Here is a 16427-nt window from a genome sequence, read left to right on the forward strand (position 1 = left end):
CAGCAAACAGAAGAAATAATATGAGGGAAAGAAACTTTCCCTAGAAAGATCTACGAAAACATCAATGTGTTTAGAGCTTTACCAAACTTTAAATTTGTTCTGCAGTTAGAAATTGTTTGGTAACGGGAGAGGATCCAGAGTGGCACTGTCAGAAAGGCAAATGGTCACCACTTCTGCACTTACTTTTGTCTAGTGCTGGCTTGATGATGTGATATGTGAAAAGAACTGGGTTTTTCTGCATCTATTTTGTGATAAGCACTACAGATGCCAGTAGTGCTCACTGATGGGCTGCTCTGTTGGTTTCACTAATAAATAGTCTGTTTCCAGCCAGGAGGACCATACATTTTTAAGAAATGCTAGAAAATAACTATATGAATAAATGAGAATTAACTCTGTCTTTTTTTTTAATGGGATGTTTTTAGAAGAAGTAATTTTCTTTTTTGTCTTTCAGCCATGGAAGAGTTAATAGTTGAGCTGCGCCTGTTTCTTGAACTTCTGGACCATGAATATCTAACTTCAACCGTCAGGGAGAAGAAGGCAGTAATAACTAACATTCTCCTGAGGATACAGTCATCAAAAGGTCAGTGTCAGGGTGAGTTTTATTGCTTGCAGAATGTAGAGAATATGTCTGTGCTCAGTGAAATAGTTTTAAGAGGTAAAGACAAGCCTTAAATTGAAGCAAGACAGAAAGACAGGGTGAAGCCAAAGTGTAACTTTCCTGAATGCTTTCCTTCATGTTCAGCAGTAAAATACAGCAAAAGGCATACTGGAAGTATCTTGGGTTCACATCAGTGAAACCAGCCACAAAATTACGTGCTAGATAGAATGTTTTCACTTCTGCTGATAGAGAGGCTATTTCATTTTATTTGTGGTATCAGTGCTATTTATGAGTTTTGATGGAAAAGTAATACTGCATCAGGGAGTGCTGGCCACCACATCATTTTGTGAATGCATGGGTGCTGCATGCTGCCTCACTGTCAAATGATCCAAATCTATCAAAAGCTTTGACATTGAGGTGGTTTCTTATGCGTGGCTGATACAGGAGTGCCAAGCCAAAGATATGAAATGGCTGTCAGCATGTTTGGTTTGCATTTTGCAATTAGAGTTATAGTCACTTTCCCCTTTTCTACTTATCTAAAACCATTTTGATTGCACAGTCTCTTTTGTCTCCATCAAGATTATGGAACTGAATGCAATATAAATGATTCACTGTGTACAGCAATCTTTCCACAGAGCTTATATGAAGAATATTCCTCACTGTTTTTTCTAACAGTACTCGTATTTCCTTACAACTTTTTCTGTATGCAGTGTGCTTCTTTCCTTTTCTGTATGAAGTGGGCTATAAGACCTCTGCCTGTCCTACATTTGACAGAAATACTGTCAAGTGTAAACCCACAGTGTTTAGATTTTTGAAAAATACCAGAGCTTGTTGAAGAAAAATGCCACATTGTGAGCAGCTGCATTTCTCATAATCTTTTTCATCTCCAGTGCTAAAAAAATACAGGCTTATTTGATGCAGGGTTTCCCCCCATCAGTAAAGAAATCGTTTTTGTCACAGGATTCAAGTCCAAGGAGAGCAGCTTGAAAATAATGATTTCCATTTTGACATGCTTGAAGACACATTGCTATTTTTACTTTGCTTCTGAGAGAAGGAAGCAGGTACCAAGTTCACATATTCTGGAAGGAGGCTTCATGCCCCAAAAGCCAATCAAAAGACACCAAACTCCCCCAAAACCAAAATCTGTAGGTGAGAACCTGCAATTTGGTGTGCTTAGAAACAGTAGTGTTTTACAAGAGTTCGGAATAACCTCAGCAAGCTGGTCTGACTCTCCATGTTCTTCTCGTAATCTTTTCAACTAGATTTAGTAAGATAAATATTTGACTTCTTCAAGAAGTCAGATGAAACACAGGGAAGGGTTATCATATCTGTTCCTTCAAGACTGTGGATGGTGTTTCAGGACACAAAAGCTACAGCTCTTCTAGTAAATTAAACAGTGCTGGGTATGTTTCTGGACCCTAGAACTCAATTACCTATGCTCCTGAATTATGGAATGATCCTTGGCATGGGTTTGGTCTGAGCTGACTCATCTCCTCCGTCAGTTCTAGGCATGATTTGGGAGTCAGCCCTGGCAAAGATCAGTTCCCAACAGTTCAAAAACATCACCCTCCACCTTGATTTTAAGGGGTGAGAGATTTTAACTGTATGGATATCAATTTCTCTAGCACCTTCCTAGGCATGTTGAATTTATGACTCTAGATGTGGCCAAAGATAAAAAGACCCAAGGACCATAGCTTTCTACCTTTAAGCACCTACCATTTAGGTTTTAAAACCTATTATGGGATCTATAACAAGATCCATTACATCCTATTACAGGATCCATCCATTAGCAAGATCCATATGAGATCCATATATTAAGTGGTAGAGCTTAGCTCAGTCCAGTTGTTAATGACAGTGTCTACATTCAAGGAGATAAAATGTAGACATTTCAAAGAAAATTCATGGAAGTGATTAAAAGATCCAGAAATATGCCTTCAAATTGTCTGAAATGAGGTATCATCATCTCAATGTAGAAAAGGAATGACTGAGAATGAGTTCTTAGATGTACACAACAGTAAGTGCCATGGCTGAATGTTTGTTTCAAAGTGCTAAAACACATGTTTTGAGCGTTGAAGCTGTGAACTAATGGAAGGACTTTGTAAAGTCTGCATGCCATTGCTGGCATTTTATTAAGATGGAATATTTGGGGAAAAGATATGCTCTAGTACAAACAAGAATTAATTCAAGGAAATCCCATAGATCAGTTAAGCAAGAGGTCATAGAACCATGCATATATGTCTATAAACTCTAGTTTATGGAACTGCAGTTTAGAGTTTCAGCCAGCATGACCTCTAAAAAAAGCATCCTGTTTTTCTCCCCAAGCTACTCATTCTTGCTCATCATGTATTGCATCTTCCTTTCTGCTAGCACAAGCATTATTTGCTTTTTTTTTTTTTTTTTGCTGTTTTACCGTATCACTTCCCTGCTCTGGTTCAACCCGAGGCCGCACACGTGCTTATGCTGGCACAGAGAAGAGGTTGGTGCAGGGAGAGGAATGAGGCAGGGAAGGGAGAGGAGCTGCCTCTTTGGGAGCTCTGCCATCCCCTGCTGGCTTCCGGTGTGTGTGAAACTACCCGGGGAGTCGTATACTTTACTGGAGCTGACCCTGCTGCTTTTTTTATCAGTTAAAACATCCACTACACCCATCCTTTTGAAACTATTCATCTCTTTATTAAAATTAAAAGCAATAAAAGATGCATAAACCCACAGTACTCTGTAACTAAGCTGAACTGTCATTCGGAGTCTTGTTTTTCAAAATGTTGTTTTACTCCACCCACATAACTCCACAAGAACTCTTGTGTTGCTGGCACAGTTTGAGAGGCCTGAGGACTATGCTGAGTGCAGACTCTTTATATGCATTTGCAAAAAACTGTGGGAATCCAACAGGATATTTCGATTGCTGGCACAAACCATTTAAGATCAATGGGGAATGGTAAATGAAGGATCTGGGCAACTGGAAACTGGCTGGGTTCTTCAACATCTGGAAATGGACAATTATGTTTTTCTTTGTAAAGGTGTGGAAATTATTATAATGGACGGGTTGGCTTTTAGTAAAACAATTTTAAAGTCATTAAGTTCTTACTTGGGGAATTCTTCAGAAATCTTTTGCCTTGTTTTGTTCCATCTCCAAAATGCACGCTGTTTTCTTCGTTTCATATCTGTGAAGCAGAGAGAACGGGGCTCGGCGGATGCTCTTCAGGTCATAGCTGCCTGGCCTCAACCTGTCCCACGCCCAAACCAGTGGTTACCCTGAATAGCTGGCAGAAATAGAAACTTTATTTTCCTTCCTGAACCTTGGCATGCCCAATGGATTGTAGGTCTGAAGAAAACACTTGGCATTTCCTTCTGGAACTCAGACTTTCTTCTAAAAAACAAAGACACAAACAGTTTATTTTGGAGTAAGAACTGTTGCTGGATTTAGGCATTTAATATGACTGTCAACATTGCCTGTTTTCCTTAAAGGGACCTGATGCTGTAAACCTATAGTGCTCACTGCTTGGCTGTGTAATTTGGTAGAAGAAAATAAATGTTAGAGCAGGTTCTTGCTTAAACATATAGTTTAAAACTGGGGGAAAACTAGTTTTACAGTGTCAATAGAATTAACTTGAAACACTTCCCCCCCCCCCCCCCCCCCCCCCCGCTCCTTAAAATGACCTTCATACTTGACTTCTGGTTGTTATGGATAGCATGGGAGACTTGGACATATATAGCACTCACAATATGGATTCAGCCTACACAAAGAGGAAAAAGTGAAAGTCATACTGAAAAAAAAAAAGAAAAAAAAAAGGAGTGCTTCCCAAGACTAATCCCCTTCTTGATTTGTAGGAAGAAAGAAGAATCTGTGGCCCTTTGAGCCAGTTTATTTTATCAGTGTTGTTTTTTAATCCATGACTTCACAGCCAGTGGGACTGGGGTATTATGACAAGAAATATTTTATCCTTGATTACATTTTTGGGAATTACATGATCTTAACCAAACGACATCCATTTGACTTCGTAAATATGTATTTTAAAAACTAAACTAAACACTAGGAGCTAAATTCAGTCTAGGGCTAAGCAGAGTACAATCCATTGACTGAATTTTTGCCAGAACATTGAGGAGATGCACCCTAATCTCCCTTTTGATATTGAGAAAAATAAACAATATCATGTTCCTATGCAGTGAGTTCAACTGTGATTAAAATTATTGTGCCAAAACCTCAGAATGAGTGTGTCACGTCTTTTCCCCTGGGAGGGAGATGCAATAGTGATACAAAGGACCCTCAAAGCAGCTTTTACGTTTGGCTCCTCCTCCCTTTTCAAATTCACCTGGAAAACTATGGGATTAATTTAAAAAAAAATGAGAGGAAGAAGGAAATGTTAGAGGGAAATGGTAGGAAAACATGGTCAGTGTGCAGTTCTGTTCATGGTGGGTTGGTTGGGGCAATGTCCACCCAGCAGCAGCATGCTCCGGGCTGGGGTATTGCAGCATCTCCCAGGCCTTGTGCAGACGTGCACCACGGGTCTGTGATCGGAGTTGGTGCTGCCAGCAGGGAGCCCATGGAACATGGGCACTGTGAGCTTGGGCAAATAGCTGTCACCATCGCTGCCAGGAAGAGAGGCAGGCCAGGTCTCTCTTTCTGCCCTCACTTTTGGCTTGATAGGTGGCTTTGGTTTCTGCGTGATGCCTTGGCCTGTCCAAAATGTGCCATGGGAACAATTGTTGTTTGTCTCCACGGGTAAGGGCAGCCAGTCACATACTGCCCTCAGGCTGACCTTGTTTCATGCACTGTATGGTGCCATTGGGACATTCACAAGTGTTGGTATCTTCCCCCCCATATATACTTTTATCTGTATAGTAGGCACCTGGCAACGGTGTTTGAACTTTAGCTGTTCAAGTCTTCCAGTTCCAGATGGATAGGCAGTTCAGAATGATTTCCTGTAATTTTTTTCTATGTCTGGTATTTGTTGATCCAGATAGTGTATATGTCATTATCATATAGAGTAAGTATGTGTTTATTCTGCTTGATTAAATTCCTGAATTCCCAGCATTCTTCCAGTCCTGCCTCAGTAACTGTGCTTGGGAAGTAGGCTGTGAGCAGCACTGTGTGCCAGATTTTGGTGTGTGTCAGTCAAGATGTGGTGTCCACATGTGGAAAAACTGTCCTATTTGCACTCACCAAGGTGTTAAATGACGTCTGTTCCTCTTCCACAGGTTTTGAAATAAAAGAACATGTACAGAAGCAAGAAGTCGCCAACAGTTTGCCGGCGCCTCCTCAAATGCCTCTGCCAGAAATACCTCAGCAGTGGCTGGTAAGTGTTAATTTAAACATGTAAATATATAAAAGAGAAAATACTTGTGATAAGCACTGACAGAAATGGTTACAAGGGGACCAGAGCCTACAGGTCCAGGGAAATTATAATTCCTCTCATCTCCACTCTGGTTGAGGGAATCGGGTTCAACTTTCAGAAGAGAAGGCAAAAAATTTGTTCTGGTGAAATAAGCCTGGGAAAAGGCCACTTGCAGAGGCTGTGGAATCAGACTCTCTGGCAGTTTTCACAACTGAAGTGGCAAAAGCTGAGCAACTTAAAATTAACTTCAAGGGTTGACTTGCCTTGTGTTGGAGGTTGCCCTGGCCAAGCCCACAGGTCCCAGTTTCTTACAGTTTTAATGATCCGCTTTTCCTGGAGCAAGCCTTATGAGAAGATGCCCTCTTGATAGCTGAGAAATGGCGGTGCAGAGTTTTAAAATGAAGGAAGAATACCTCCTTTTTTTAAACAAAGTTTTTAGTGCCCTTCCGTGCTTGGTCTCTGGGTAGGAAATTCCCTGCAGAACAAGTAGAAGTGCATGGTCTTGGAGGTGTTAATAGCAAAGATACTGATTGAGATCTGTAATTCAATTCCTCCAGTTGGGAGCAGCTGTCTTGATGCAGAATAAACTGTAAACATGTTTTAATGTTCCTCTGTTACTGACTTTACAGTAGATTTTAAGAAAACATTTCAACATTTTTTTAGAAAAGCGTCAACAGACCATGATATAGTGTGTTGAAAGGTAAACATGGTCTTAACCCTAATACTGATAAATTAACCATCTTTTTATTCATTTGTGGAAAATTTTGTGCATGGTGATAAGGGCAATCCGTGGAGCATTCATTGGCTGAAGCAGGAGGTACAGATGCAGTACAGGGGCAAAACAGCTGCATGGCTGATGTTCTGCTTAATTTTTGTGTTACTCCATATCGCATTTGTGCCCAATTCTAAGAGATATATAAGCCAGTAGTATCTTATGAACGTAAGAACTAATTTATCAGATCAAACTCTTGGCCAGTCTTTTGTAATAACCCATTATTTGATGGTGAATAACGCTGTGTGCTGCAGAACAAACTAAAACCACTCATCAAACATGTATTATGTAGAATACCTTAATCACAGTTTCTCCCTAAGCACTACCAGCTTTTGGTTTATGACCTGAAAAAGGGTTTTGAATTATTTTTTTATTCAATTTTAATTCTACCTAATGTAATGAGATATGCCAAAGTCATTATAGGAGGAGAATGTTTGTGCTAGAAACATTCATATCCAGAGTTGATATATATACTGTAGCAAAAGTCAACTAAAAGGGATGCTGTAAATTAATTATACATAGGTTGGGATGGATGCAAAAGTGGTCTTACTAATATGCAGTGAAACCTGGAGAATATGTTTCAGGGTTAACAGTGCCTGAAAATTATTATTTTTCTTTAATTCAAGATGCATATAGCATAAATTACAAGGGAAGGGGTTGATGAGAGGCAGGAAAATTATGCAAAATGCACATGCCTTTGAAATGTAGACTTCAGTTGCTAGCTTCATAAACTGAAACCAATTGAGATCCTCATTCTTTCATATTTATGCAGGTTCAGTTTAATAAATTGGCTTTGAAGATTCAAGCTGTTTTTCTAAAGAAAACTGACCTACTTTTCCTGTCTCATACACTAATGTGTAAATTCCCTTAAAGTTGGTACAGCTGCAGCAAGTGAAATAGTGTGAAGTATGAATTGGGTCCAGGAGGTCAGCACTGTTTTTTGCAGTAGTTCAGTTTGGATTTTTGAGTAACAAAAATATTTCTCTGAGATACAGTGGGAATTACCGTGGAAGTTGAAACAGTTAGAGCTGGCTGGTGTGGAGCGCGGTCATCCCATGTTGAGCCTGGCAAAGCGGAGCCATGGTCCTCCCCTCTGACCTGCCCGTAACACTGCAGACACTTTCATCTGGGTGAAGTCACCATGCTGAGCTGGTTTTTCCATAGTGGCGGAAGCTGATTTTTGCCAGTTTTTCTGGGGTTCTGTTGCTGCTGTCAGGCAGTGGTGGTTTTCACCTCTCTTTCTGGTTTCACTGCCACTTTGAGATCAGCCAGGAAATGTCCCAGGCCTCTCGTTGTCTTACATTATCCAAACACAGGTTATGTGGTGCTTTTTTAAGATGGTAGCACATCGTAATTTGTGAAAAAGATGACAGACTGCCGCTGTCCTGCAAAAGACCAGGTGCAGTCAAAAGGGAGGGACAAAACAATCAGCTGTTTGACCTTTGAACACTGGGGCAAGCTCAGACCCCAGTCTGACTGTTTAAAAATTTCTCCTGTAGTTGGACTAACGGAATTAATCATTAGCTGCTTTTTGGAAACCTTTCTCTATTAGGCATCTCTTTGTTAGCCCCTCATTATTACTACACGTGATCGGAGACTGTCATATAATCTTTCTTCTTACCTCAGGCTGGACATCAGTGACAGTGGCCAAGATCTAATTTTCCCTTCCAGTAGTGCTCCTACTGGAAATCATGGTGATTTTCAACCTACTCTGAATCAATAGACTCTTAAAAATTTGCAGCTGATTATGCCAATCTATGGAAACTGTACATAATTCCATTGCTCTGTGACACAAATACCAAGCTGCCTTTCCAAGCCACTTTTCATAGACCATCCTCTCGCAGTCGAGTGGAAAAAATCCCCTGGGCCCACCAGAGGGTAGGAAATTCTGCCCCAGGTTGCCCTTCTTCACATGGCACGTTGGAAGTCATGTTGTATGGCACCTCTTTCGTTCAGCCATTTAGGACAGAAACCTTTTTTCCACTTGCTGGATAACATCTAGTGGTGGTCTCAGCCTCCAGTGGAAACACAGCATGCTGCTGGAACATAGGAATTTACTGGAAGTGGGAATCAATAACTTTAAATAGACTATGCACTGTTTTAAAAATCGATGTTTTTAGCACATCAGTTATTGCACATGATGGAAATTAAAGTTTCATCTACACCACTGTTTCTTGTTACAGCACTCAAGGGATCCTGCATTCAAAAATGTTTAGTCTGAATTGATGTTTAAGCTTTTACTTATGTAAAGATGTGTGGGTGGGAAGGAATTCAGTACTCCTTAAAGTAGTGCCAGGAGCCAGAATTATGTGTGGGCAGGTGGTGTGCAAGGTTTCCTTTGTAAATCTGTAAATAGACCTGCATATTTGCTCAGGCCAAATCTTGTATCAGTTTTGTTATTCATCAGCCCATGAACAAAGCACATAAAATGCATTTTATTTAGAGACATGCTGTTAATAGTTTAAATTAAGTCTCCTGTTACTAAAACATTTTAAAGCCCAGAGAGTCTTCCTGGACTCAGTGGGCTTTGGACAAGGTCTTAAAACTGAGGGACAAAGTTGAACCTTGCATATATTTGAACAAAGCAAATCACTAAGCATGAACTCTCTTAGTACTTCTTCTGCATACGTTCCCTTGCCTACATCTGGTCTAGCAGATTTTGTGTCAGGCTTAGAAAGCACAAATCATCACTTACCTCAGCCTGTGCCTACAGCTCCTTCAGATGGCCAGCAAAGTAAAAGCTGCAGATAGAGGATGTGACTTAAGGGCAACTTGGAGTCCTGCTGCAGAACTGAAACACCACTTGCCTGGGTGTGTTAATATGTTAATATGCCAGCATGAATACAGTGCCAGCAGCAAGGGAAGCTTTGCCTGGGTCAGCAGCAGAGGAGGAGATCACTGCATTTGAAACAGTTTTGGTTCTCCCCTCTTGAAGCTGCTGACTGTGAAGGCTTGTGGCTTTTAGCCTGCCTTCTCCATCTCTACATCAGCAGCTACCTTTATAGTATTTCCCTGCTCTTGACAGGCAAGAAGCAGTGCTAGATGATGGGTATGGAAGAATAACAGAGCCAATGCTCTGTGCGTACCTCAAAGTGCCGATGGTGGTTTAACACCTGGGATCCCATCATTGCACTGTCACCAAGCTGCCTAGAAGTACCTTTTCCACCGAGGCAGTAAGATAAAATCCAATGTGTCCTGCTGCTCAGATGCGCCTGAGGATTACTGGCATAAATCATCCACAGCATGACAGTGACAGAATACTTCTAGCCTCCAAGCATTTGGTTGTCATATTACATCTGACAGTTACTGATTTCAGTGCACTGTGCAGTCCAACAAAATCAAATACAAACAGCACATAGCTATTCTGCGTGATTTTCACAGTAAAATTGAGTATATGTGCTGCTTTTCTTGGAATATTGTCAATTTAATAATTATTTAACCGCAACAAGTGTCCAGCAAGATGCCAGAACCCCTGTAGATATAAATCAAAAGGATAGGTCATCTTCCTCCAACCCTTTCCTGCAACGTACACAGTCACTCTGTAGGAGTGTTTCATATAAATGGGTTTCCTATTGTGGAGAAGTGATTTGACAGCCTCCCTTTATCTGGCTGCCTGTCAGGTATACTCTTAGATATTTATTAGAAAATGCTGAAAGGAGACAGTGTCCTTGGAGAAGAAAAAAAAAAACATCCTGAAATCAAAAGGATTTTTGAGGTGATATATCAGCAGTTACATTAATCATTCTTTGAACAACAACCAAAAAAGTGCAAATCTTAAAGCTTCTTCTAAAGTGTGCAGTGAGACTAGTGCTGTAACAAAAGCAAGGGTTCTTTTTTTCATATGCCAGGTGGGTTCTTATGAATCTTTATTTCATCTTGCTTTTTCTTCTAAAGCTGAAAAGAATGTGCTACTCTCTGTTCTACGTAAAAGATAATCTTGAGATAGTACTAGCCTTGGAGTTTTTCCCTTGCAGAAAATTTGTAAAAGCCACAAAAATAAATTCAACAAAAATGCAGTTGTTTCACTTAGAGCTGGCTAATAGCTTCAGTTTGAACAGATCTCAACAAGTTCTTCCATGATGAAGGAACAAATAAAGGGGCCTTTTTGATTATTAAGTGCAGTCGCTTTTACTGCAGGCAATTATAAAATATTAACCATTTCAGAAACATACCAAAATCTATTTACTAGCATTCAGGTTTCTTTAACCCACTATTTCAATTTGAAGGCTGTCTCACCATCCCAGTGTTCACTGCCAGCCTTTGTCCTTGTGTTTAAGTAGCTTTTTTTCCATCACTTTCATGCCTGTGCCACAGATATCCTTTGAAATTGCAATCATACACCTCTTGGGTTTCATTTCCCTCCATTGTGTATGAGAAAGGCTCTAACAGTTTCATTTTGAGCTATGGTTTGATTCTAGTGAACTGTATCAGTATTTTTGTGATGCACCTGCAGTAAGGCTTGTGTTCTAGTTTGATCGCGAGTGACCAGAACAGCAGAGTGTCCTGGACACAGAATCATTTAGGTTGGAAAAAGACCCTTAAAATAATCGGGTCCAACTGTTAAGCAGCACTGCCAACTCCACCACTAAACCATGTCCATAAGCACCACATCTACACGTCTTTTTAAATACCTCCAGGGATGGTGACTCTACCACTTCCCTGGGCAGCCTGTTCCAGTGCTTGATAACTCTTTTGGTGCAGAAGTATTTCTGAACACCCAATCTAAACCTCCCCTGGTACAACCCGAGGCTGTTTCCTCTTGTCTTGTCACTTGTTACTTGGGAGAAGAGACCGACCCCCACCTTGCCACAACCTGCTGTCAAGCAGCTGTAGGGAACAGTAAGGTCCCCCCCTGAGCCTCCGTTTCTCCAGGCTAAACACCCCCAGTTCCCTCAGCCACTCCGTGTAAGACTTGTGCTCCAGACCCTTCACCAGCTTCATTGCCTGTCTCTGGACACGCTCCAGCACCTCAATGTCCGACCCAGGATTCCAAGTGCAGCCTCACCAGTGCCGAGTGCACCGGGAGTTCCTGTGCTCATCCCTAATCCTGCTGGCTGCATTATTTTTGATACAAACCAGGATGCTATTGGCCTTCTTGGCCCCCTGAGCACACTGTGGTTGTGGAACACTTTCAGTCATCACATGTAATTGCATAAGGAATAAGGTTAAAGGAAAGTTTGCAGCCTCCTTTTTTGTGTTGGTCATGTCCTGCAGGACACTGTAGTTGCCATTCCCGTTTGTCCTGGGTTGGGTTGGTGCGTTATTGTTGGTGATTTATTTCACATTTGGAAATGGTATCACAGAAAAGCTTTAAAGTAATTTCCTTCTCAGTTCTTTTATAGTATACCTTTATAATGATGCACATCACCGTATTTCAAAGCTTTCTTCATGTCCAAGCTTCCAGAATGAGCTGTTCCTGACTGCCTTTAACTGGAATTTGCATTTAAACTGGATGAGCTCAGGTCAGGTTTCAAGTAGAATTGAACTGCTTTACCAGATTCTTTCTATGATCATAGTGAAGCTATATGCCCTCTTTTCTGTCTTTGCTTACTGATTCTCTTTGACCTTCATATAAGAAAGCTATTAAATTACTAATGCCACAGATTTGGTAGGATATTGTCCCACCATTTTTCATAACATGCTCACACTTTTGGCCTCAGGTGTTTCATGTCTTGTTTCTATGCTGTACACGTCCATAAAACACCCTCCCTGTGCTCATAGTTAGGGACCTGCCTATTTTCTTTCCTAACCCTGCTCATTAAAGTTCTGTGTGCAAACACATGGGAAAGGAATTAGGGCAGTAAGTACCAAGGCTCCTCTTGTTTTTTTTGTGTGGTGCTCAGGCCCTTAGAGACTGTTGTTCCAGTGAAAATGGTGTTGCGCACACTTTGTTCACTGTACTGCCTGGTCTTGTCCTTACTGTCACGTTGTGTACCTGGATGAGCCTGGAAGAGGAAGGTGATTTTGTCTTTGCTGGGGAACATAGGCACAGATTGAGCCCAGTTACAATAACCACCACCGACTGAGGACCCCATACTGCTTAAAACTCAGGTTCATCTTTCTCTTGTAATATGCATGAAAGTGTTGCCTAGCCTTTTTTTTATTATTATTTCTTGGTACACCCAGACCCTTTTCTTGATATGAGTCAACTCTATTGTTTTTTTCCAAGTGATGCTTCCAACTGGCTGTGTAATAATCTTTTATTATAAAATCTGAATGATGCAGAAATACCATGGTTTTGTTTCTGCCTTATTCTTTTTCACTTTTGACTTTTTTTTTTTTTCTCTTTTGTTACTTCCATGGGGTCTGGAATTTATTTGCACCCCTGTCTTCCACAGAGTTTGGGTGTAACTTCCTCCAGCTATCTGTCTTTTCAGTGGTGCATTCTGTGCTCCAGTCTTTTCAGTTTTATTTAATATCTCAGACATTAATTAAATACAATGGCAAGAACAGAGATTTGAGCTTGTGCCTGGGTTCTGCTGCAGGCTGACATTGCTGTAAAGGACATGCAAGAACTGCTGGGTGCTATACTCAGTCAGTATTCTGTGTTGGTTTCTTACTGTTTCCATTTGGTCCTCATCACTGCCATCTTTACCTTCCTGTTGCTTAGCTAAAGGGGTTATTGGGTTATCTAAGTAGAAGTCAGATGTGTTGCATTTTCTGGGATGGTAACCCAGTTCCTGGTGAGGTTTCTGTGTCAGTGCTCTGCAATCTTCAGATCAAACTGTGGAGCCATAGTATGCCCTGATTCATTCTTTAAATGCAAGCAAGTCTGTTCATATCCCTTTCCCATCATCAGGCTGTGCTTTCTGAGGCTGTGATCTTTTTGTAGTCACTATACTCTACATACTAAGCACTTTTCCAGCGATACCTTTAATTAGATACTCAACCCTGAGTCAGCAGGCACACTTTTAGGCTGTGTCAGCTGTATCTCCACTCCCTGGAGGACAGCATGCGAAGCGTGTACCTTGTTTTGTTCTTAGTGTTAGACCCGCTGGAGTCACTGTTCAGGATCACCCTAAGGAAGCACTTTGCTTATGCTTATCCTCATCCTCCACCTGATAATCACTTCCACTAGCGCTTCATGCTGGCCCCCCATCTGTTCGGCACTGCCATGGGAGCTGGTGGGTTACCAGTTCAGCTCTTTGTAGGATTGCCAGGGGTTGCTGGGCCTCCAGTCATGTCTGACTGGCTGTTGATTTCTTGGGCAATTCCTTTTGGTTTTTTTCCTGCTAACAGTGGTGACCCAGAGGCGTGTGCTGGAATTGCATGGGTGCACTCAGAGATGGTTGGGTGGGACTGTACCAACAGCCTGTCATGCAGCCGTTACCCACCTTGAGGTGGGACTGACAGGGTTATTCTTGTCCAAAAAGCTGAGTTTGATGGCTGGCTGGCTGGTATGCTGTCTTTTGTCAGAGGTGCTCAGAAGCTGAAAAGAGAAGTTGTTAGAGTTCTTTCACATTATTTGGCTCCTGGTTTTATAGGGTCCAGCTGACAAGCTGAGAAGTTAATAACCTTAAAGTACAGAGCTGAGGTCAAATGAAGAATTCTCCGTTTCTGCTTGTCTACACTCAGGCTAATATATCCCTCCTGTACAGCCCAGTATAGTCTTAACATCCCATATGGTCAGTGCTTTTGTCCTGAATAAATCTAAGGTCCATCTAGGTCCTCAACTGCTGGCAATAAATGGTGATTTCTCTTTAGTGCCTTACCGATTTGGAGTTTATCTACAGAGCTTCCATACCAAGTGCATGGCAAGTACTTGTCATGGTTTAACCTTAGCCAGTAACTAAGTACCATGCAGCTGCCTGCTCACTGTGCTGCCCCCCGCCCCAGGTAGGATGGGAAGGAGAACTGGGAAACAGTAAAACCCATGGGTTGAGATAAGAACAGTTCAATAACTGAAATAAAGTAAAATGTAATAATAATTATTATTACTATTAATAATATTAATGAAAAGGAAAAAGAGAGAGAGAGGAATAAAACCCAAGAGAAACAAGCGGTGCACAATGCAGTTGCTCACCACCTGCTGACCGATGCCCAGCCGGTCCCCGAGCAGTGATCGGTGGCTCTTGGCCACCTCCCCCCAGTTTCTACACTGAGCGTGGCGCTCTATGGTATGGAATATCCCTTTGGCCAGTTTGGGTCACCTGTCCTGGCTCTGACCCCTCCCGGCTTCTTGTGCGCCTGCTCACTGGCAGAGCACGGGGAACTGAATTCAAAGTCCTTCATTTAGAGTAAGCACTACATGGCAACAACTAAAACATCAGTGTGTTATCAACATAATTCTTATACTAAATCTGAAACACAGCACTGTACAAGCTATTAGGAATAAAATTAACTCTGTCCCAGCCTAAACCAGGACAGTACTAATGCCCAATTTCCAGCCTTTACAGTGGTACAGCGAAGCTTGGATGAAATGTGTGGTCAGTAATTTTGCCAATTGTATTGATACTCAGTTTGTTGATTCATCGTGCTTTCTGGGCATCCGTTTTTTACGTGTGGGGAAAAGGATCATAAACATGTAAGCACCCTTCACCCTTCAGGCTGAGGATGCACTGGGGTTGTACAGAGGTCATGGCTGAGCTTGCTGCGAAGCAAATGGCACGTGCATGTGTCAAGGTTTCTTCTTGACAGCCCACATTTGCCTGCTGGCTTCTGAATAGCTTCATTATGCAGTGTGTGACCACTTTTCCAGTCTCATGTTGCTGCTTTCAGTGTTGAGGGGTTACGTAGCAGCTGGCTCCACAGTCCGGCTGGATCCGAACTGGTGGTTGATCTAGTAACACACACGCGAGCATGGCCCTGGAATTGCTGGCAGCCTCTGCCTGCCGCACAGCCGTACTGACAGCCTCTGCTACAGCCACTGCTTGGCGCTGGAAATCTCCACATCCTAAATCATTGCATAAAGGGAGTTGTTTCTTTCTATTTCCTACAGAATGTAAGTCTTCCTTGGGGTGTAAAGTGATTTTATATCCTCAGGCCCCTAAACGATGACATTTATTTTCCTCTGTCTTTCATACTGCTTTCCACGCTATATAATTCCGTATCATCAGCAGGTATCAGCTAGTCAGTGTTACTGTCTACCTGCTCGGTACCCTCGCACAGAAGGGGGAGAAAAATTACTTTATCTGCTAGAATAACGAAAGAAAGAGGTTATTTGTGCTGTCTGGAACACAGAGAGGCAGGTGGAAGGGAAGACCTTAATATGCCATAAAATCAGTATTTCCACTAAGTTTGTTTCATAGTGTCCAGTAGAATAGTGAGTTTTACGATGTAGGTAAATATTGCTTGTTATTTGGAGACACTTGTTTCTTTCTCTCAGCAATCCATCTTGTAAACTCTGTAAGCTGGAGTTGGGCATCCCTTGCACAATCCAGTCTTCACTGTCTTCAGAGATCTCAGCTCTGTAGTGTAATTATCACCTTGTCCGCCTCTTGGTTCCAAATAAAGCATCTCTCATTTGGTCTCAGACCCAGCACCTGCCAAAGCCCTTCATCAGTATTACTGGTATTATTCTGGGCAACAATATCTCACTCATCTTTGTCTCTTTTTTTTTTTTTTTTTTTTTTTTTTTTGCTCTCTCTGATGAGATAAAAATAACGGTTGTGGGGCTTTTTCTGACTCAGTTCTTATTCCTGTAATTGAGCAAGGCCATTTGTCTGGAAAGACAGCATTCTCTAGTTTTCTTCCCTCTTGCCTGAAAGCAGAAATTTGTGCTAATGCC

At 41.7% G+C, this 16427-nt stretch overlaps 1 protein-coding gene across 6 annotated transcripts in view; it reads left to right on the top strand.

The window, feature by feature from the left end:
- The window catches only part of AFAP1 (actin filament associated protein 1), a 121487-nt gene that overhangs the window by 52607 nt on the left and 52453 nt on the right, over nucleotides 1–16427 (top strand). For 3 of the 6 annotated variants that reach the window (XM_055796488.1, XM_055796486.1, XM_055796489.1), the window contains exons 2-3: nucleotides 452–592; nucleotides 5792–5889. In XM_055796488.1, coding sequence (XP_055652463.1) covers nucleotides 454–592; nucleotides 5792–5889 — 237 coding nt within the window. In that variant the 5' untranslated portion in view covers nucleotides 452–453. Of the gene's footprint in view, nucleotides 1–448; nucleotides 593–5791; nucleotides 5890–16427 lie in introns of those variants that run through there. The other 3 variants (XM_005243070.3, XM_005243071.3, XM_055796490.1) reach the window with 2 other exon arrangements.

This window comes from Falco peregrinus, chromosome 2, assembly GCF_023634155.1.
Source record: "Falco peregrinus isolate bFalPer1 chromosome 2, bFalPer1.pri, whole genome shotgun sequence".
In the NCBI taxonomy this organism is placed as follows: Eukaryota; Metazoa; Chordata; class Aves; order Falconiformes; family Falconidae; genus Falco; species Falco peregrinus.